Raw genomic sequence first — 23,419 nt, 5'->3', positions numbered from 1 at the left:
ATAAAAAAATGAAAGAGGGGCAGCTGGGTGGCTCAGAGGATTGAGAGGCAGGCCTAGAAATGGGAACTCTTAGGTTCAAATCTGGCCTCAGATACTTCCTAGCTGTGTGACTCTGGGCAAGTCACTTTAACCCAATTGCCTAACCCTCACTGCTCTTCTGCCAGTACATAGTACTGATTGTAAGACAGAAGGTAAGGATTAAAAAAACAGGAAGAGGGAAGAGATGGAATTACCTGGGCATTTTAACATAAGCATAAATGTAATTAAAAATACGATTTCATAATTTTTCTTTGCAAATGAATATAATACCTCTAAAATAAAATTTTTATACACCAAGGGTTCATGGCTGTATTTCAATATAATTAGTTTCCTTTGTAATCCTTGTACTTTATTTTATGCACTTGAAAAACATTATTTTATAAAAATCTGTGGGCTTCACTAGACTTCTAAAGGCGTCTATGACACTGAAAGTTAAAAACTCCTGCTATATACATAGTGAACATAATACTTATAATGAACATTAAAAAGCCTCAGAATTATATGATTTTATACAATACTAGTTAGGTGTCTTAACACAGACTGTTAAAGGTTCAGAATATTAAAAAAAACAAACCCAATAGAGGGAAACAGAGCTCACAACAATGGTAAAGAAAACTAGCTTTATTAAGGCAGATATAAAATGAAGGGCAATCAAGGAGAATGACTGAAACAGATCAGGACTGTTGGACCCCAGGATGCAATAGGATACCTTCTCTCCAAACAGTAAAGTTTAGTAGGCTTTTATGGGATTCTTATCAGGATCTAGCAGGATTGTGAGTTGTGGAATGGGAGCAAAGTGCCCAGGAGAAGTAAAGGGTAGCTGATATTTAAACTCAGCTATGTTGGCTCAGGGGGAAAAAAGGGTTTTGGTCCAGTTATTTACTGCTGGTTCTATTCTAACAGTCTGACTTGGATTTTTGAGTTTTCAGATTTTCCTTTAAGAGATGACTATAGCATTTTTAATAGGTAATAAGCCATAGTGCTAAATGGGAAAATATTATTGGCAAATAACTTAGTTTTTGAAATTTCAACTTTCTATTATTTAGTACAGAAAACTGATTTGCTAGATTTAGTATAGAATACTAATTTGCTAAAATAAACAAGTAGGACTTCGACTGTTCTCTCTAAAAATATATACAAGAACATTTATAGAATGATTCTTATCAAGAAATTATTTTGCTGATGTTTATTGTTAAACATATGAGTAGTATGTGTTTTGTCACAGAATTGCTATTCTGAAGATAGTACATGTTAGATTTAGCAATTATTTTTGACTACTATTTATCATTTTTTTATGAAATACAGTATAAGAAACTTGAAAACATTCTTTAATTTAAAAAAGTTTTAAGAAAAAATCTAGATATTTTGTCAGCCTTTTACAACTTAATGTGAATGAATTTATGGGAGTGATTGGCCCCATTAAAGTCAAGAAAAGCCAAGGGGACCTTCTAGGTAAATTATTGGCAATGAGGTTGAAAACTGACCCCAGACACTTACTAGCTGTGTGATCTTGGGCAAATTACTTAACTCTATTTGCCTCAATTTCCTCTTCTGTGAAATGAGCTGGAGAAGGAAATGGAAAAGACTTATTGATTGTAAGATGGAAGGTAAAGGTTTAAAAACAAAATGTTATAGGTGGAGCTAGGTGGCTCAGTGGATTGAGAGGTAGTCCTGGAGATGGGAGATCCTGGGTTCAAATTTGGCCCCAAACATTTCCTAGCCTTGTAATCCTAGGCAAATCATTTAACTCCCATTACCTAGCTCTTACTTTTCTTCTGCCTTGGAAAGATGGGAAAAAAGTATTAAAAACATTTCTTTCTGCCAAGAAAACCCCATATGGGATCAAGAAGAGTCAGATGTGACTAAAAAACAACTAAAAAAGAGGATGATATCCAGTGTGACTATTTCCAAGAAAGCAGGTCATTTTGGACATTGAGCTTTCTTTTAATAAGATCATTTTAAAGTTTGCCTAGCACTTGACAAAATATATCTCATTTGATCTTCCTAACAAAGCTATTAAATTGGGGCCACTACCAACCCCGTCTTATGAATGAGAAAAGGCTCAGAGAGGTTAAGGGATTTATTCAGGCTCATACAACTAATAAATATCTGAGGTGGTATTTGAATTCAGGGCTTTCTGACTCCCAATCAAGAATTCATCCATTGCACCATGTGGGTTGCCTTTTTAGATGCCTACTTTGGAAATAGAAACTTCCTCATTAAGACCAAATGATCACTTCTATGTCTTTTTGTATGACTATTCTTTAGTAATTTCCACATTAATAATACCTATTGGATTTTGATTTTGTTATCCATAGGGATTTAGAGCAAGTCCTCGACATACTAGAAGAAGGGTAGCAGCCCGTCTAGAAGAAACTGAACCATTAGCAGAAGTACATCATCAGAGTGAACAAGAAACTTCAGTAAGAAAAAGAAAACTCAAGAAAAGCAGTCGAGTTCAGCCAGAATTTTACCATTCAGTTCAAGTTCCTTCAACTAGAAAAGCTGTGAGTATAAATCATCTTTTAAGAAAATGTGAAATTCACTATCTAATCATGTTTTATTTTTATTTAGAATGTTTAAAAATAGTGTCAGACATGGTTACACAGCCTAACAGGGCATGCTTAGTGATAATGAGTTTGTTTCCTTGGCACTTAAAAATTTGGGAAAAATAGCTCTGTGAAAGTTTGAAAATGAACCACCTGTGTTTTTATTTAGCATTTCACCATGATGGTAACTTTGAAAACGTTTTTTAAAATTTTAAAGTTTTTTGTGGTTCAGTAGAGGCTGGGTTATTATCATCATTCATGAATCATGCTAACCTAAGGGTGTGCCAATGACTTGATGAGACAGTTAAATCATTTTAAATTCCAAATACATCAATGACCTGGAATGATTACTGGTGTCTGAGACATAGCATCATTTTTTCCAAAGAAAGAAAAGTTTTATGTCCATTGGAAAGAGGAAAAACAGGCAGCTGGAAAAATGTCTCTCTGAGTGTAGTTTTCTGTTCTTTGCCTTTTTTTTTTCATTATGACCATGTGGACCAGAAACACAGAGTGTTTAGTTCTCAAGCAGAATCACTGATTTTTCATATACTCTATAGGTTTATGAGATTTAATAGAAGTGTTTGTAACTGCATTTATGATAGGGACTTGGCCGTCTCTGATAATTCATTAGCTTTAGTTGGAAAAACAGAGTGAAAAGAGCTGGCCTGGGAACCAGGAAGGACCCATATTCAAGTTGTACTTTGACACATACTGGTTTTGTGACCCTGGGCATATCATTTAACACCTCCATGCTTTGGGCCAGTGGTTCTCATGGTATATAGTCTACCCAAGACTGTTAAGAGGGCCTTGAAATCAAAACTATTTTCATAATAATATTGTTTGTTATTTGTCTATTAAATTTATCTTCCCTTTTCAACTATGTGTCTTTAGGAGGCAGGATTTTATTCATACCCTTTAACCAAAACAACATAACCTAGCATGTTAAAGACAGAAGCAAACAGCTGTCTTCTAGTAAGCCAAACATTAAAGAGATTTGCAAAAATATGTAAAATACCACTCTTTTTTTACTGAAATTTTTTACTTTAAAAATATTGTTACTTTTCATAAAATATATTCTTTATATTAATATGTAATTGGATTTGTGATTTAAATGAGTTAAAATATTTTAAATTACTATCAATTTCAGTTTCTAATATGACATAAATATCAATAAATATCCAGGGTTTTAACAACTATGTCTCTGGAGAAAAAAAGTACTCAAGACATATTTTTAAGTTTGACCTACATTTTTTAATTTTTATTTTTTAAATATAGAATATTTTTCCATGATTACATGATTTGTGATCTCCCTCTCTGCCCTGCTTTTTCCTCCCCTTTCCTGAATCCAACAGTTTCACTGGGTTATACAAGTATCATTGTTCAAAAACCATTTTCATGGTATTCGTATCTTTAGTAGTGATCTTTTAACATCAAAACCCCAGTCATATCCCTATCACATCATGTGATTGATCACATATTTTTCTAATGCATTTCCTTTTTCACAGTTTTTTCTATGGATGTGGACAGCATTCTTTCTCACAAGTTTCTCTGAATTGTCCTGTTTCATTGCATTGCTGCTAGTAGGAAAATCCATTACATTGGATTGTGCCACAGTGTATCTGTCTCTGTGTACAATGTTCTCCTGGTTCTGCTCCTTTCACTCTTCATCAATTCCTGGAGGTCTTTCCAGTTTACATGGAATTCCTCCAGTTCATTATTCCTTTTAGCATAATAGAATTCCATCACTAACAGACACCACAATTTGCTATGCCATTCCCCAATCGATGGACACCCCTTCATTTTCCAATTTTTTGCTACCACAAAGAATGTAACTATAAATATTTTTGTACAAGTTTTTTTTCCCTTATTATCTCTTTGGGGTACAAACCCACCAATGTTGACCTACATTTTTAACACTTTAATTATCACTTTCTTAATAAGTCAAGACAAACAAACAGTAAGCCATGCCCTGATTTGCATTGTTTGTGGATTTTTGAAGTATAAATATTTATGTTGAAATCTTAATGGGGCAAGCTGATTAGAACTGGCTCTATTATATCTCTGGATCATACATTGCCTATATAAACAGATGTTCTTTGGGTTCCTCAATAAATTTTAAGAGTATAATGGGGTCCTGAGGACAAAAAGATTGAGATCCTTTGCTCTAAGACTGCAAATAGTAGAAAAAAAGTGTTCCCCTGTGCTGATAAAAGGGAGTTTCCTCACCAGAGAGTTCCTTATAGCAGTCAAATCATAAATCTAACCCTAATTCAATCTTTAGTTGAATAACCAAGATATCCCACACTTCTGTGAATTCTGGAAAGTTCTTTAGTGTCCCTAGATCTTTAAGGTTTTTATGAATTACTTACCTTGTTGAGATTATAACCATGAGCATCAATCTCATGTGCCATTCCTAACTTTGCACCTGCTGCATCCTGATAGTTTCTACTTGGAGTGCTTTCTCCTATTGGTTGAATTATGATAGCATTCTTGTATGTCTGCCTGTCTATTGGATGGAATTAAAACCAAGTCTAGACTGGTTTTTGCCCTCAAAAAAAGCTAATTTCTATGACACCCATCCAGAAAAGTTAAAAAAAAAATCATAGGCAACTTATTCCACAAAGAAGTAGATAAATCATTTCCTTCTAGGGCTTCTTTGTATTGGGTGTGGCTCAATTTATTGAATTATCTTTTAGAGAGAAATCTTTCTCTGTTGAAAGAGGCTTAATATATTATCAAGGGGCAATCTGTTCTCTCAAAGGCATAGATGTTTTCAAAAGAAAAGAGAAGAAACTGTCCTTTAGTGGAAAGAGCCATTTATTTTTAAACCTGTTATTGTTCCTTACTCCTGGTCAGACCTTGGTCAGGTTCCCCTCTCTGGGACTTACCTGTTAAGTGTTGGGGTTGGATTAGATGACCTCTAAGACCCCTTCGTGCTCTCAAACTTTTGATCCTAAGAGCACAGAGCTGTTCACAAGGTAGAATCCCAGTGAGAGCAGAATGTAGAGTGAAAGTCATCAGTGAAGCATTAAGCCTTATTGTACAAAAAATATTCTTTCATAATCTTTTCTAGTCTTCACTTATTTTTGTCTTTCTACTCTGGTGATTCAAAATAAGGTTTTAAAAGGAGATCTTCACTGCCATCTAGAGACTTTTGATTTTCTTTTTATCAAGATACACTCACACATACTATCTACCACTTAACAAAGGTGAAAGGACTTGAGTTTATGCCAGTGGAGAAACCTGCAGTGAGATATCATACATCTGCACTGAAAGATCTTGGGAGTTCTTATGTGAGTGATCTAAATATTCCTTGTGTCATAGACCACTTTAACCATCTAGGGAAGCCTATAGACATAAAAAAAATTATTTTAAAAATTTCAGAATAAAGAAAAAGTTAAATTTCTGTCAGAGGCTAGTGAAAATAAAGGACTATTTCTCCCACACCCCATCCAAGTTCATGGACTCCATGAAATCTATCTATAATTCTTTGTTCATAGAGCCAGGTTAAGAACACTCTCCTGCCTTATTGTACCTGGATTTAGGCCCTGAAATTTGGGAATACTATAATCACCAATTAATTAAAAATATTTGCATAACCTGCAGTATCATGAAAAGAACACTGGTTTTGGAATCGGAGGATCCGGATTCAAATCTTGCTTCTGATGAGTTCTACCTTTGTGACCTTCTGGCAAGTTACTTGCCATCTGTAGGCCTTGGCTTTCTCATCTATACAATAAAGAGGGTGAATTTGATGAATTCTAAGGTCTCTTCTAACCTTGGGCTTCTTATCCTACTACTTGCAAGGCACAAATACTAGACATAAAAGGAGAAATAATAGACACATTCACAATCTGTTTTCTTTAGTCTCATTATCTATTGGGAAGATTTGACATATATGTTGTTGAAGATCTAACTAACTGGGAAATAGCTATAAGGCACTAAATTGGAGAGAAATGTATAGTATAGCATAATTCAATTTAACAAACCTTTTAAGATTTTCCTTTGTGTAGGTCATTGGTCTAGGTGGTAAAGGAGACACAAAGAGATTAATATAACCGGTGCCTGCCTTCGAGGAACTTATAATCAGTTCAACAGTGGGGAATTAGACTAGGAATCAAAGAGGATGGAACAAAAAATATTTTTAGTATAGTGTATTATCAAAAAATATGTCAAATACTCAGGCGCTCAAAAGAAAGAGGGAGGTCATTTTTAGTTAGAATGCCAGGAAAAGCTTGGCAAAGTAGATATAATTCCAGCTGGGCCTTGAAAAATGGATATGTTTAGGATAGTCAGAGGAAAGAGGTTCATTCACTTGGAGGAACTGTGTGAGCAAAGGTTCACATGTTGGAAAAACATGAGGTATCGTCTCTGAGCAGAATAGTTTGGCTGTTGTGACCTTTATACAATTATATACTAATAGCACCTTTCTCACAAGTTTGTTGTGAGAATCAAATGTAAAATGTTTTGTAAACTTTAAAGAGCCATATAAATGTTAGCTGATGTTGGCTGGGTCAGATCATGGAGGAACTTGAAAGCTAGGTTACAGAGTCTGGATTCTCTTCTTCAGGTAATAGAGATATATTGAATGCTTTTGAGTAGGGGAATGGCATGGTGAAAACCATGTCTTATGAAGAGTGTTAGTGGGCAACTAGTGGGCTCAGTGGGTTCAAATCTGGCCTCAGACACTTCCTAGATGTCGTGGTGAATATTTTAGCCAATCTGAAAGGAAACAGAGGCAAAGCTCCAAGCCAATAATATGTTTATTGAGAGACACTGATGGCCGTCAGCAAATCTGGGTCATTAGATTTTTCTCACAACCGAAGACAATTGAATGAGAGTTTTTCCTTTGCTTATATACCCTACAATGTCTCTTAGTATCTCCTCAAAACATCTCTCCTATTCAGAGACCAGATATATCTTCTATTGACTCCAGATATCTTTCTACTTTTCTATCTCAGCTTCTTGATTGATCATGAGAGAGTACTGAGGTCACCACTGCTCCTCCCCATGTGTCCTTTATACCAGTGATCCTAGGACAACTGGACAACACATCTCCAAGGCCCTCTCAACTCTTCATTCAGATATGCCATATATGGTTGATAAGCTTTCTGATTACTTGATGAATCACACCCTACTATAAAATGTTAGCTTATAGAGAGTTAAAGAAAAAAGAAAAAAATAACCAAATATATATGTCCTTAGACTAATCTTATTGTACTTCTACAAATCAGTCATTATCCCAGATTAATCACTTTCTTTGGCTAAATACCGATTAGCACTTTCATCTGGGATCTGACTGAAAAGGGTCAGGGGTTCTCATTCTTTTCCCTGTGTGACCCTGGGCAAGTCACTTAGCCCCCATTGCCTGCCTAGCCCAATGATAGCAAATCTTTTAGAGATGGAGTGCTTGACCCTGCCTTTCCCCATGTAGGGGAAAGGAAAAAGCTTTCCCATTGGGCTGCTGGACAGAGGGGCAGGGAATATGAAAAAATGGCATCAGACATAGTGGAGAGGGGGAGGGGAGCAGCTCTGTCTGAGGTCCTCACTGGGGATGGGGGTGTGGCCTTGTGCCCACCAAGAATGCTCTGCATGCCATTTTTGGCACCTATGTCATAGATTCACCATCACTGGCTTAGCCCTTACTACTCTTCTGCCTTAGAACCAATTTACAGTATTTATTCTAAAACAGAAGATAAGAGTTTTTTGGGGGGGGGAGAAGAAGATTATTAGCATTAGAGCAGAATTCAAAAATGCTTTGTTGGGGAAAAACTGGAAGATGTAAACTCGATGAAATGACTACTCAGTTTCTTTGAGGAAGAGATTTCAGGATGGTTCCTTTGCTCCTTCCTCTCTTCTTGATATTGCCTCCACTAGTTCTGTTGGAGACTGAAAGAATTGCCAGAGAATAGCCTATTGTATCCCTAATAACATTGCTTTTGGCACAAATTCTGTAAAAGACATGTCAGTCTCCTGCCCCATATCTCCACCATATTTTCCTGATCATCAATCTTGCTATATGGATTATCTTTCCCTAAATAAGCTCCTTGATGGAAGGCATTGTCTCTTCTGTGTATTTATACCTCCTCTCCTTTGCACCACTTTAGTCTTTGGGGAGGAGAAGGGGGTTAGATTTATAGTTTAGTTCAGTTTCCATGGAGGTCAGTCATAATTCTTGTCAAAAACTCCTTCAGGCTCAAGTTCCAGACATTTCTGGCTTCTTAAGGCTTCCTTCCATGCCAGGCTATCTGGCTGTACCATCTTGCCTGCAAACCTGCCTCCAAGATTGTCTTGACTCAAACTTCCATGAGGTTCACCTTTGGCACAAACCGAGGAAAACAACAACTCAGAACAGAAATACCTCCCTCCTCCCACCCTGGTCCATTTCTTAGAGCAATGGCAAAAGACAGGGAGCAAGAGAAGAAAAATCCTCCCCTAATCACTGCTTTGGTTCATGGAACTTGAATGAACTCTGATCTTTGGTCTCTGGATGCAGCAGATAAAAGTGGCCAAAAGAAGAGTTGGAAAAAGTATATCTCCTTTTCTTTCCACAGTGCCTGGAAAAAGGGAAGCACTTAATAAATGGTCATGCATCCATCCCCCCACTCACTCATCCATTCATTCATTCACAGGCTTTTGTAGTAAACAGTTATTGCTGATAGATTCCCAGTTTTTAGTCCTGATGTGAACTTACACAGATTGATTCTGGAGCAAGATTTCCTGAAATCCAGTTGGTGCTTGCAAAAGCCTTTCTTATACAGATAAGATGATATCTGGAAAAACTTTTCTAGTAGCCTTCTTGAGACTTATCTTCCTCAAGCATAAAATGTGACCTCTGAGGACTTTTCCAGACTTAGATCTTATGGTTATAGGCTAAGGCATTGCATAAGTGTGAATTATTATTATTGTTTCTTTATCTTATGTGCACACAGTGTACACAACCAAAGCCAAAACACAAAAATGACAGGATAAATTTGAGTAAGAAAAATAGTGAAGAAGAGACTTTAAGGCAAAATAAAAGAGTCATCTGTGGTGACTCAGCTTTCCAGGAGAAGAAAATTTACAACAGAGACGTGACTTTTTTATAGTGGCAAAATTGGGGCCCAACATTTGAATGATTTATCTGATAATGGTTCAGCTTAGGAAGACTAAAAGCATGTTGGTGAAAAGGGGCAAGAATCAGCAGATCTAACAGTACGTTTTCAGCTCTCTTACACTTTGTATATCCTCTTAATGAAGGAAGCATGAGTCAAACAGAGTTCATTATATTTTTGCTTCTGTTTCTTCACTGATCTCTTTTCTTTGAGTATTCATTTGAGCTATCAGGAAATTCATAATTTATACTTTAGATGTTCCCACTGATATTTATAATGGATGTGGCCTATTATAAGCTCAATAAATAATAAACATATGGGTAATTGAATCCTTTCAGGGAGTTAAATATTCAAGCTGCTAATACTTTTTGTTGTTGTTTGGTTGTTTTTTAGTTATATCCAACTCTTTCTGACCTCATTTGTGTTTTTTTTTTTTTTTTGGCAAAGACACTGGAGTGGTTTGCCATTCCCTTCTCCAGCTCATTTTACAGATGAGGAAACTGAAACAAACAAGGTTAAGTGACTTACCTACAGTTAAATAGCTAGTAAGTGTCTGAGGTCAGATTTGAAGTCAGAAAGACTCATCTTCCTGACTTCAGACTTGACACCTAATTGCCCTCATATTTATTGAACCCCTATTTTGGGTAAAGTACTATATTGTATGTTATGGTTTATACATGAATGAGTGAACGAGATGCTATCTCTACCTTCAGGGACCTTATAGCCTAGCAGGAGATGACACATAGACAAATGGATATAACATAAAGGATAATGTAATATCTGCTGTATGAGAAATACAGTATTATGGACAAAAAGAGGAAGGAGGTAGAAGTTACTTTTGGTTGATAGAGATCACTTTGAAAGAGGAAACATTTAAATGGGGACTTGAGTAATGAACAAGACTTGATCTAGAACAGAAGGGAAAGAAGGACATTCCAAATAAAGGGAAGATTGTGTGAGCAAAGTCATGGGGGCAAAAAGAAAGGCACAAGGAAGATAGTTGACTCAGCTGATAGAGAATTAGGTCTGGAGATGGATTCCTAGGTTAAAATTTGGCCTCAGGTGCTTCCTAATTGTATGTCCCTGGGCAAGTTACTTAACACAAACTGCCTAAGCCTTACTACTTTTCAGCCTTGGACCTGGTAAGGATTTTAAAAAAAGAAAAGGTACAAGATGTATTCAGGGAATGGCTTATAGTCTAGTTTGGCAAAACATAGGTGTGGAGGAGATGAAAAATTTTCCACTTATAGGTCTCTACCACCTATAGAATAGAATTTTATTTTTTTAATTTGAATTTCAAGGTAAACTGAGACAAGACAACAAAGCTCCTTTAGACCCATGCTAAAGAATGTGGAAAGTTAATATTATTCCATATGCCTTTTTTTTGGCCTTCAAAACAACTTTTTTATTTTAAAAGTAAAAAAAAAGTTGATTTTAGACTGAAGCTAGAACTATATCTCCCTGAGGCCTTGGGGGGAGTCCTCCCACCTTTTGTTTACCATTTTGGAAGTGCTGCAGCCATTCTAAACATTCTAAGCACAGTGTGATTACTCTTGGCATCTGGAAGACCTGCCTCTTGTCCTGGTTGAGGTCTGAATCCTCTATTCAGAGAAGCTTGAGAAAGGGACATCATGAAGAGCATAAATTGATGGAGGGGTTAGAAAGTCTCTCTTTTTTCCTGGAACCAGGGATTTGGGATGTCAGGAGAATAGGAGGTTTGGCTCATGACTGACTCAGTCTGCTTGTAGATGGGGTGGCTGGCCACACAGCTCGTGCTTCTCTCTCTCTCTTTGGCTGGTCTGCTTTTTGCTATTAAATAAATGATCATAAAATTAAGATACAGTCACCAGAGAATTTTAATTGTAAGAATTTGGACTTAATTCTGTAGATAGTATGGAGTCACTGAAAAAGTTTTTGGGCAAGGGAATAACATGGCCAAGCTGTACCTTACAATCAAAGACACCAAACAGTTATAAAAGATTTTGTCTCGGTAATAATATATTGATCTGAACCAAGACCTCACACTCAAAGTAGCTAGGTTGAGCAGTGGATTGAGCCATGGATTTGGAGTCAGGAAAGCTGAAGAGCTGAAAAGCTGAAATCTGGTCTCAGATACTTAATAACTATATGATTCTGGGCAAGCCTGACTCAGCTTCTGTATTTGTTTAATGGAATAATAATTATACCTATTTCCCAGAATTATTGTGTGGAAAAATATAGGAAAATATTGATAAAATGCTTAGAACAATGCCTGGTACATAGTGTTGTTATTCCATTATTCTAGTCATATCCGTCTTTTCATGAATCTATTTGGGATTTTCTTGGCAAAGATACTGGAGTGGTTTTCCATTTCCTTCTCCAGCTCATTTTATAGATGAGGAAACTGAGGCCAACAGGGTTAAGTGACTTGCCCAGGATCATACATCTGGTAAGTGTCTGAGGTCAGATTTGAACTCACAAAGATGAGTCTTCCTGACTTCAAGCCTAGCACTTTATCCACTTCATTACCTGACGTCCCTGCCTGGCACATAGTTGGAACTTAATAAATGCTTATTAAAAAAATACAGAAAACCTTCATCCTGCCATACTCCCAATATAGCTCACAAAATTTGTGTGTAGGCTATGACCAGTGATTTTCCCCTAATTGTGTCCATATTTATATATTTGTTCTTTCAAAAAATCTCATTTTAATGACTATAGCTCATCTTTGAGGACAACCTATATTCATAATTTATTTGATATATGTTGAGACTCAAATCATCTGAACTTTAGACAAGCATATATTAAGACTTACTATATGACAGGCATTGTGCTAAGTGCTAGAGATAAAAAGAAACTCTGGGCTTACATTCATTTTTTAACATTCATTTACCAAAAAAATTGAGTTACAAATTCATTCCCTTTCTCTAGTCCTCTCCCACCCATTGAGAAAGCAAGCAATATGATATTCATTATACCTGTGAAGCCATGTAAAACATATTTCCATATGTTGTAAAAAAAGCAAGAAAAACAAAGTGAAAAAAAATACCCTTCCAGTTTGGACTCAGAGTTCATCAGTTCTTTCTCTGGAGGCAGGTAGCATTTTTCATCACCAGTCCTTACTTGGTTATAATATTGCTGTTACTGTGTTACTCCTTGTTTCACTTTGCATCAAATCATATAAGTCTTCCCAGCTATTTTTGAAATCATTTCCCTCATCATTTCTTATAGCACAATAGTATTCCATCACTATCATGTACCACAACATATTCAGCCATTTCCCAATTGATGGGGATCCTTTCAGTTTCCAATTCTTTGCCCTCACAAAAAGAGTTGCTATATATATTTTTGTACATATAGTCTTTTTTCCTTTTTCTATTATAATTTTAGGATATACAGACTTAATAGTAGTATTACTGAGTTAAAGGATATGTAGTTGATAGCCCTTTGGGGATAGTTACTGTTCTAGGAGCTTACCTTCTACTGGGAGAGTCAACATTTGAACATCGATGTACATGCAAGATCTATACAAAATAGATGGGAAATAAGAGCCCGGTCTGAATATGGGAGTACCTGGGTTCAATTCTGGCCTCAGACATTTCCTAGCTATGTGACCCCCAACAAGTCACTTAACCCCCATTGCTTAGCCCTTACTGCTCTTGCTCTTCTGCCTTGGAACCAATACTTAATTTTGATTTTAAGACAGAAGGTAAGGGTTTAAAAAAAAAAAAGGAGGAACTAGCATATGTGTGGGTGTGGACCTGGAAAAGCCTCCTACTGAAGATGGGCTTTGAGCTGAGTCCTAAAGGAATCCAGAGAAACTGGAGGCAGAGAAGGAAAGGAAAGCATCCCAGGGATAGGGATAGACATTGAATAAATTCAATCAGGAAATGATATGTCCTTGTTCAAGGAATATTGAGAATGCCAGTGTTGCTGGATCATAAAATATATGGGGGAAAGTAAGGTGTAGGAAGATTGGAAAGATAATAATCATCGTAGGTATTTGTTGAGATTATTTGAGTTCTTATTTCTTTAAAGCTTCAAAAGATATGCTTTCATTTACTGGAGCATTTCCTCAGCCATCTCATTTAACATCTGCCACGTACATTTAGCAGACATTTAAGAAAACATTGTATTTGCCTTTTTTAAAGTCATAATAATTTCCTGATAGACCCTTCCTCCAAAATGACCCATTCATTGTGACAAAGAAAAACAGAAAAGTGAAAGCTATTGTTCACACATCCCCTGCCCCCACCATAAAAACTTTGGATCTTGAGCTTACCTTTTTAATTTAATCATTGATAAGAGACCACAGTTCATGGACGTGTTGGTAGTCTCTGCTAGATTTCTAACTAAATTGCCATTACTGCTGAAAACCTAGCCAGTCATTTTCACCTGCCAAGAAGATAACAAATGACACCTGCTGTGGTTTTCAAAATTATGGAGCTGAAGATAGAAATGATTTCCAGATCCCAATCTGATTTCAATGGTTTTGCCTTTATATACCATTTTTAAAAAATGTTAAAAATACTTGTTAGGTAGTGTCTAAAGGCATAAATTCTAGTTTCAGCTATATGGCTAATTTAACCTGCATAGATCCCTTCAGAATCCATTTGTATCAGTTTCTCTATAGCATGTAGCTTTTATGAAGACATTTGAATGCCATTTAGCTCTTCAGAAAAAAGCTACATGCAAACACAATATATTATACTTCAATAGAAGTTGCTGAAATCCACAGATAATCTACAAACCTCATTTTAGCCATCATTTTCAACCTTCATCTTAGCAGTTAAGTAGCATAATTTTTTCAATCCTTGGACACCCTCTGGTGGAGATACCAATGAATAGTAAAATGGCATGAAGGTAGGCTGCAGTAGAAGAGAGAATCAAACATTTTATATCATCTGTAAATAATTATATATTGAAAATATGCATATAAATATCACAAAAATATACATACATATTACATATACATGCATACCTATATGAGCATAGAATAGGCAGGTAGGCAGTGCAGTGGATAGAGTGCCAGGCCTGGAGTAAAGAAGACTCCTCTTCCTGAATTCAAATCCATTTTCAGACACTTTGAACTTTGTGTCCTGATCAAGTCACTTAACCATGTTTGTCTCAGTTTACTGATCTGTAAAATGAGCTGGAGAAATCAGTGAAAAACCAATCCAGTAAGTTTGCTAAGAAAACCCCGAATGGGGTCACTAAAAGTCAGACACGACTGAAAATGACCAAATAACAGAATGGATTGTAATTTCATCAGTCTAGAGATTTCCAAGTAGGAATTCCTTGTACCAATGAAAATCAATACCTGCTGTTTTACCTGGAACTCCAAGAGGTTAAGTGACTTGCTTGGCACTGCATAGCATGTGTCAGAGGCAAGAATTGAACCCAAATATTATTGCCTCTGAAGTCCACTATCTATCTGTGATTCTAGACTGCCACTTATAAGGTTATTGTTATGTATTCTTCCCTCAATATGGTATATATTTTTTAATTCTTACTGTCTATCTTAGTAATAACTCTAAGATAGAAGGGCAGGGGTTAGGCAAACAGGGTTAAGTGACATTCCCAAGGGTCACATAGCTAGGTACAACATGGTATTTATGGTGGAAAAAAAAAAGGTAAAACATTATGCCAACAGAGCACCAAAAGTCTTGGAAAACATGGTTCAGAGACCTTTTGGAAGGTCCTGTGTATGTATAGGTGTTACGCTATGGTGACTTAGTTTGTTTTTTGTTTTTTTGTTTTATTTTCTTGCTAAGACAATTTCCTATTTTTCACATAAATAAATGAAAAGATATGGAATTGCCTCTTGTCCCAGATTCTCTGGAAAAAAAATACCTGGAGCCTTTGAAAGTTAGAAAGAAGCAGGTACAAAGATTGAGTAATGGCATTTGTAGATGGTACTGTTAAATTGAGTATAACTTGACCCCATGTCAAATGTACACATTTGCCTTTAATGACCTGATGCTTTAAGAACACGGATCGTTGATTTTTTAAGGTGTCATGGTAAAAGAATATGGTTAGGTCAGGATAATAATTAATTCAAATAATTTTGTTTAAACTAAAAGCAATATTGCCCCAGCAATATTTTAACATGAAGTCCCTAAATCTTCTTATTCCTAAACAGAACTCTGATTTCATTGGCATACCAGTGAATCTTTCATCCAATACCAATAGGAAATACCAATAAAAGCTCTCACCATGGAATGCTATTTATTTCCCAATTATTTGAGAATAGTGCCTTATGAATATTGCTAAGACTCGAGTATAGAGCACTAGGGAAGGCATAAAAAAGGGCAATATCTGAGCTTCCCCAAGTCACTAGAGAGCTATTCAGAGCTAGTCCAGTAAAGAATCTCCCTCTGTCAATGTGGAATATAACACGATGCTCTGCAACCTATAATCTTGGAGAATTGCTTTGAGAAACTGAGATTTTACCACCAGTATGTTAGAGAGAGAAAGGCATTCTTCCTGACTCAGAAGGGAGTCATTTCCTGATTGCGTGACCACTGCTTGATTCACTAAATCACGCTGTATTTCAGAGACCAAATTATGAGTTCTACATGTTTATTTGTAAACTAGTTGTTTTGAACTTGTAATTAATATGGTTATGGAAACTTTGTAATCATTGGTATTTCCTAGGCTACTTCCAGAGTTCTCTCCAATAAGAGGGAATCTTAAATGGTTTTTGGTGTTATGGATCTTTTTGGAAGCTTATAGATACTTTTTCAGTAAAATATTTTTAAATGCATAAAATAAATAGATAAATAAATCTCTTGAAATCTGCCCATGGACCCCGGGTTAAGATACCCCTGCTCTAGAGAATCCCAGAAGCACTTACATCTAACTATCATTGTTAACTTTATTTCTAGGGAAAAATATATTATGAGCTCCAACTTCAACATTTCAGCATAATATTTTTTTTAAATTTTAAACATTATTTTATTTGGTCATTTCCAAACATTATTTACTGGAAACAAAGATCATTTTCTTTTCCTCCCCTCCCCCCTCCCACCACCTTTCCCTCTCCCATAGCTGACACACTATTCCACTGGTTATCACATGGGTTCTTGACTCGAACCCATTTCCCTGTTGTTGGTATTTGCATTAGAGTGTTCATTTAGAGTTTCTCCTCAGTCATATCCCATCCACCCCTGTAGTCAAACAGTTGCTTTTCCTTGGTGTTTTTACTCCAACAGTTTATCCTCTGCTTGTGGATAGTATTTTTTAGATCCCTGCAGATTGTTCAGGGACATTGCATTGCCACTAATGGAGAAGTCCATCACCTTCGATTGTACCACAGTGTATCAGTCTCTGTGTACAATGTTTTCCTGGTTCTGCTCCTTTCGCTCTGCATCACTTCCTGGAGGTTGTTCCAGTCTCCATGGAATTCCTCTACTTTATTATTCCTTTTAGCACAATAGTATTCCATCACCAACATATACCACAATTTGTTCAGCCATTCCCCAATTGATGGGCATCCCCTCGTTTTCCAATTTTTGGCCACCACAAAGAGTGCAGCTATGAATATTCTTGTACAAATCTTTTTCCTTATTATCTCTTTGGGGTACAAACCCAGCAGTGCTATGGCTGGATCAAAGGGCAGACAGTCTTTTATCACCCTTTGGGCATAGTTCCAAATTGCCCTCCAAAATAGTTGGATCAATTCACAACTCCACCAGCAATGAATTGGTGTCCCCACTTTGCCACATCCCCTCCAGCATTCATTACTTTCCATAGCTGTCATGTTAGACAATCTGCTAGGTGTGAGGTGATACCTCAGAGTTGTTTTGATTTGCATCTCTCTGATTATAAGAGACGTAGAGCACTTTTTCATGTGCTTATTAATAGTTTTGATTTCTTTGGCTGAGAACTGCCTGTTCATGTCCCTTGCCCATTTGTCAATTGGAGAATGGCTTGATTTTTTGTACAATTGATTTAGTTCTTTGTAAATTTGAGTAATTTAAATCTTTGTCAGAGGTTTTTATGAAGATTGTTTCCCAATTTGTTGCTACCCTTCTGATTTTGGTTACATTGGTTTTGTTTGTACAAAAACTTTAATTTGATGTATTCCAGATTATTTATTTTGCATTTTGTAACTCTTTCTAATTCTTGCTTGGTTCAGCATAATATTTTTAAATGCACAAAATAAATAGAATTATAAGGAAAACAAATTATATTGAAATAGATTTCATTTTTTCCCTCTAAATTTAGAAATCTCTTGAAATCTGTCTATGGACCCCAGGTTAAGATACTCCTGCCCTGGAGAGTATCAGAAGCATTTACATGTAACTATCATTGATGACTTTGTTTCTATGAGAAAATACATTTTGAGTTTCAACTTTAACATTTCAAGGACAAGTCTCTAGCTTCCTTGGCAGCAGAATTCTAGGCAGGCATTTAGCATGGGGAATAGAGTACACAGCCAACTAAAACCCTTAGTCTCTTTCACAGTAATTACTTTTAAGAAAAGCCTCTTTTCTGAGGTTTTTCACTTGAATAGTTAAAGGATCAAAACAAGTGTTTGAACTCATCTGAGTCCCAGGGCTATCCATTCTCCACACCGTGCCACCCCCAAAGTTATTGCTCAGATCACAGACTTGCCGAGGACTTGGCCTTGTAGGTCTTGTGATGTAGTAAGCATTGCCTGACTGATATAGTTGCTGCTCTGTAGGTCGTAGGGGCAGTGCATTGCATAAGCTGTATCTTGCTCTTTTTTACCAGTCTTGTAGCAGCTGGCAAAGTTACTGATTTCTTAAAGCTTCATATTATTTCCATGTAAAATTGATTACTAAGTCTCATTCCTCGGGCTCAGGGGCCAGAGAACAGGCTTTACCCAAACTCTCAGTGGGAGCATCATCCCCATGGTTTTTGTGTTCCTTCATAGGAATAGAATGACCATGCTAATGGAGTACTTCTGTGCATATCTCTCAGTAGACCCTGTACAAATGCCTAAGGCTACTGTGTCATTGTGGACAGAAGCACGCTCAGGGTCAAAAGGCTTGGATTAATCCTGGTGCTGTCCCTTTCTACCATCTTGGGCACATAGTTTAACAGTATAGTTTTAGAGCTGGAAGGGAATTTACTGATCTTCTATTCTAATCCCCTCATTTTACAGATGAGGAAATCAGAAACTAGAAAGATAAAGTGACTTATTTAAGGTCAAACAGCCATCTTTTCTCATCTCTCAAATGAAAGGATTGTACTAATTATTCTCTAAAGGCCCTTTTTAATCTCAAATCCTGTTTTCCATCTCACAAAAGAGAATCTAGGAATAGAGCCAGGGGAAGGTTGCTTGTACTGTACAACTATTGAATGTACATTGTACTGTTGGCCAAGACTGTTAGCATGAGGGTAAATTGGGTACTGACAGGGTATTGACAACATGGGGGGAAGGGGTGGCAAGCTTCCTCCCAAGGGATGCAATTTCTTCTCACAGTGAAAACCAATTCATGCACCTTGATTCTGGTCTTTTAAAGGTCTGCACTGCTATATGGACAGCTGCCACTACTAAGCATTGGCATACACTTTTTTCAGGTCCCATCTTTCTGCCAGTATCTTCTTACCTAGGTGAGAGCAGGATCATCCCTTTATGGTATTACAGTACTCTTATTCAGACTCTCTAAGGTACTACTGTCACCTCTCCCCTCCAGCTATTTTTTTTCCAGCTGAAAAAGTTTTTCATTACATCTCTACTGTGTGCATAAGAGAACCAGGCAGGATAAAGCTTAGGTGCTCCTCCCCTTCCCTTCCCTGCCCTCTTCCCTACTATAAGCTTTCCTTTTCACCTCAGGAACCCTTCCCTCCCATCCTTGGTTTTTGTTTCTGAGTCTCAGGAGACTTGCTTAACTCTAGGTTAATTCTAGGTTGCATTATTATCTGGCTCCAAGGAGTTTCATATTGTTGGTTATTTTCCTTCTCTTTCCATCTTGATGCCTCTAGATAATCTGCTTAGTTCCCAGTTTGCTGGAGTTTAGGGAAGGCTAGGAAACACACCCATAGAATCATGGCAGGGTGTTTTTCTTTGCCTTTCCTGCTTATTTAATTAAGTAATCTTCCCCTCCCCCTTTTCTTTTCAAGTATGTAAGAACAAACCATTTAATAGAACTCCTTTATTTGAATCACTGCCCCCAAATGTCCTCTCTTGAGAGTGGACTTGGAATTTTTTGTGAAGCTGTAACTTGCACTAAATGAGTTTGTGAACAGTTTGTGTTTATTTGTAAACTGGTTGTTTAGGACTTGTAATTAATATGGTTATGGAAACTTTATAATCATTGGTATTTCCTAGGCTACTTCCGGAGGTCTGAGGAGAGGGGAGAGAGGGAAGCCTTTGCTTCCTTTTCCTCTTTAGAATTATGAAGCATTAACTGAAAGGAGAAAAAGATTTGATATATTGGAATGCACACAGGCTCTGGGATCAGAAGTCAAAGTTCTGAAACTTATTACTTGTAGGACCTTGGACAAATTAGTCATTAGGCCTCAGCTTCCTCACCTGTTAAATGAGGGGGTTGGACTAGGGATCCTGTCAAGTCTCTTCCTGCCCTAAATCTGCTATGATCCTATTCTTATGGGATTAGGAATGGGGATAAAGACAGGGATGGATGGAGATAAGGCTAGAGATTGGGGCTTTGATTTCATTGATATAGAGAACTTCGGAGTAAGAAAATTCTCCCTAGCAATACATTTCAGTGTCTGTTAGAGAATTGCTCAGAACACTGAGAATTTAAGTGACTTGCCCAGTATCACACAACTAGCATATGTCTGAGGTGACACTTGAACTCTGGTCTTCTTGGCTTTGAGGCTAATTCTATATGCATTGTTTCAACTTAAGGTTGAAAAAGATGAAAAAAGAAGAGCTGTCCATATTGGATTGAGCCTATGCTTTAGATTTAGGTGCATATTGTTTTCTTGACTTGTCAGTTGTTTAAATACACACTTTAAAAATTTCATTTTTTACAAATTTACTATTAATATATTTTCTTTCGATTTGCCATTTGTATCTATGAACCCATTTTCAGGGAGTTCCTAGGATCCAAAGACTATTTCTTCAGACCTCATTTAGTTTATCACTGTTTCAAAGCAGTTTTTCCTTTCCCAGAAAGTCTGGCATCAAGTTCTTAATTTTAAGAGGAGCTTGCTACAGGCTTCCCTTTGTGTCATCTTAGTGTTTAACAAATGCTACTGTTTGCATCTTTCCCCTGAACTCTAGCCTATAAACTCTGTGGTAGTTGAGTCCAGTCCTTCTTGTTCTGTTATTAGAGTAACAAGGAGAGCAGCTGGTGACTGACTTCTCTGTTGCCAATAATAGTGGCCTTTGGGGGCATTATCCAATCTGACAGCTGAAAGGGACCCTTGAGGTCATCTAGTCCAAGCACCCTCCCAGTATAGCAGCTCTAACAGATGGTCACTCATCCTCTGCTAAAACATTTTCACTGATGGGCAATTCACAATACCCTGAGATAATGTAGAATTAACTTTGGAGACTGGGCTCATGTGCAAAAAGAAAAAAATCCCTCCATTCTCATTTAATAAATGCCTCTGGTGAGGTATACTACACAGCACCAGAATTACTATGTGTGGCAAAGCAAAAGTATATAACCACATCATTTTTAATTATGAAAAATCTGTAAGGTTCTTATGTAAAATTATAATTTTTCCTTTGCATCTCAGCTTTGACTTTTTCTCTTAACCCCAAGGTACTTCATAGCTTTCTGTCTGCTGTTGAGTGATCTACTATACTTAGAGTCAAGAAGTCCTGAGTTCAAATCCAGATTCATACACTAATGAGCTATATGGTCCTGGGTTAAACACTTAACTTCTGTTTGCCTCATCTATAAAACTGGGTTAATAATAGCACTTATCTCCCAGGGTTGTTGTAAGGATCAAATGAGATAATAATTATGAAATGTTAAGTACAGTGACTGGCTCAAAGTAAGTGCTATATAAATAGTAACTATTATTATTATTAAAATCTAACTTCAGACACTTCTGGTTATATGAATCTCGGCAAATAATTTGTTTCTGCCTGCCTCAGTTTCTTAATTTATAAAATGAAATGAGGAAATATTTACAAAGTACTCAGGATAGTCCCATAGTCTCTGGCATATAATAGGCTATTAATAAATTCTTATTCCTAACCCTCCTTTCCTTCCTACACAAAGCAGACTCTCTCCTCACTCCTTGTATCCATCTATGGTCAGAGTAGCAAGTGACCTACCACCTGTCTATCATTCTAAAATGAAGGTAGGTTGGATAGTGCATCAAAAGATTGGAGCATTATCAGAGCAGCACACATTGTGAAAGCAGCATGATTAGGCTATCCTGTGTTATACTGAACCCCAGGATATATAGATTGGAGTCCTTGGGATCAAAGGACAAAGAAGGAACAGATGGATTGCTGGCTTTGTGCTTCCTTCACCCCAGACGAGAAACTGAAAATCACGGTGGCTCTTAGGTAGCTCTTGACCAGGGCCATGGCTGGAGGGCTCCTTACTGGGGTAGTGGCAGGTGGGCAGGATTAGACTTGGGAGGTGCTCTTGCCTTCCCACCTGGGGGAGCCTGAGCTGTTTGGTCTCCTTATCTTACCATGGGGTAGGAGGCTTGTTCTGGAATGGAAGATATCTTGGGTTAATAAACAATTCTAATCCAAATGGGTTGTTCTTAGGGAGAAAAAAAACCAACTGAAAAACTGGCTATCATGTAGGGTATATTATTTGTCTCATAGGAGGAAGAAAGATGACTCTGGAAGTGGGGGAAATTAGCTTCCCTAACTATCAATAGCACAAGGAACACTTCAGATCCTTTCATCACCTGGAGAGAGGACATCGAAGGATTTCTAGATCAATCCAAATAATTCATGGACTGACATCCTTGAGAGATTCCCACATACTAGACTAATGTGAATTTCATTGTATTTTGATTGGTGGGATAGGCTATTTGCTAGTCTGAAGGGATTATAGTCTTTGTTCAGACTGTCTAGAGCAGTGATGGCGATCCTATGACATGAGTGCCAAAGATGGCACACAGACCACTCTCTGTGGGCACAAACTCCTACAAGAGTTTGATCCTAGAAAGGCAGAGTGACTTGGACAAAGGTGCTCCCCTCCCCCTCTCCTCTGTTCCTAATGACATTTTTTCATATCTCCTACCCCTCTGCCCAGCAGTCCAATGGGAGTGCATAGGGGGGGTAACGTGGGTGGCTCACAAGAGGCAGAGCTGTAGGGAAGTGGAGCACTTGGGCCACTACACTCACCCTCTTCACTTGTAGTGAAGACATTCCTTACTTTGCCTGACCCTCCACCCAGCAGCCCAATAGGGGTGCTTTTTCCCTCCCCTGAGTAGGGTGAGGGGAGGGGCACAGCATTCAGTCTGGGCAGTGGGGTGGGGTTGGGGCCTGGCACTCCATCTCTAAAAGGTTCACCATCACTGGTCTAGAGATACTTTAGAATGTGTCCTATATCTGTTTTTGGTCTAAAGCTGGCACATTTCTGATGTACCGGTTGTGGAAGTAGTAAGGGGCCATAGTATATACTGGCTCCTTCCAGGGCCTGAGACAACATAGGATCTTCTTGGAACAGAATTATCTCTCTCTTACTTGAATCACTTGTCTTCTGTCAAAGAAAAAGTCCTTGATGGCAAGGACTATTATTTTCTTTGTATCTCCAGCACTTATCCTAGGGCCTGACATTTGATAAATGCTTAAGAAATACTTTTTTTTCATTCATTAAAAAACAAAAGTTTACC

The 23,419-nt window shown here is 37.4% G+C and overlaps 1 protein-coding gene across 26 annotated transcripts in view; it reads left to right on the top strand.

The window, feature by feature from the left end:
• Positions 1 to 23,419, top strand: part of DST (dystonin) — a 612,681-nt gene that overhangs the window by 95,073 nt on the left and 494,189 nt on the right. For all 26 annotated transcript variants that reach the window (XM_056814337.1, XM_056814311.1, XM_056814295.1 and 23 more), the window contains one exon: positions 2,358 to 2,546. In XM_056814337.1, the coding sequence (XP_056670315.1) occupies positions 2,358 to 2,546 (189 nt within the window). The remainder of the gene's footprint in view (positions 1 to 2,357; positions 2,547 to 23,419) is intronic.

This window comes from Monodelphis domestica, chromosome 2, assembly GCF_027887165.1.
Source record: "Monodelphis domestica isolate mMonDom1 chromosome 2, mMonDom1.pri, whole genome shotgun sequence".
Lineage (NCBI taxonomy): Eukaryota > Metazoa > Chordata > Mammalia > Didelphimorphia > Didelphidae > Monodelphis > Monodelphis domestica.
The sequence above is the reverse complement of the archived record's forward strand: the minus strand, read 5'-3'. Positions and strand labels throughout refer to the sequence as shown.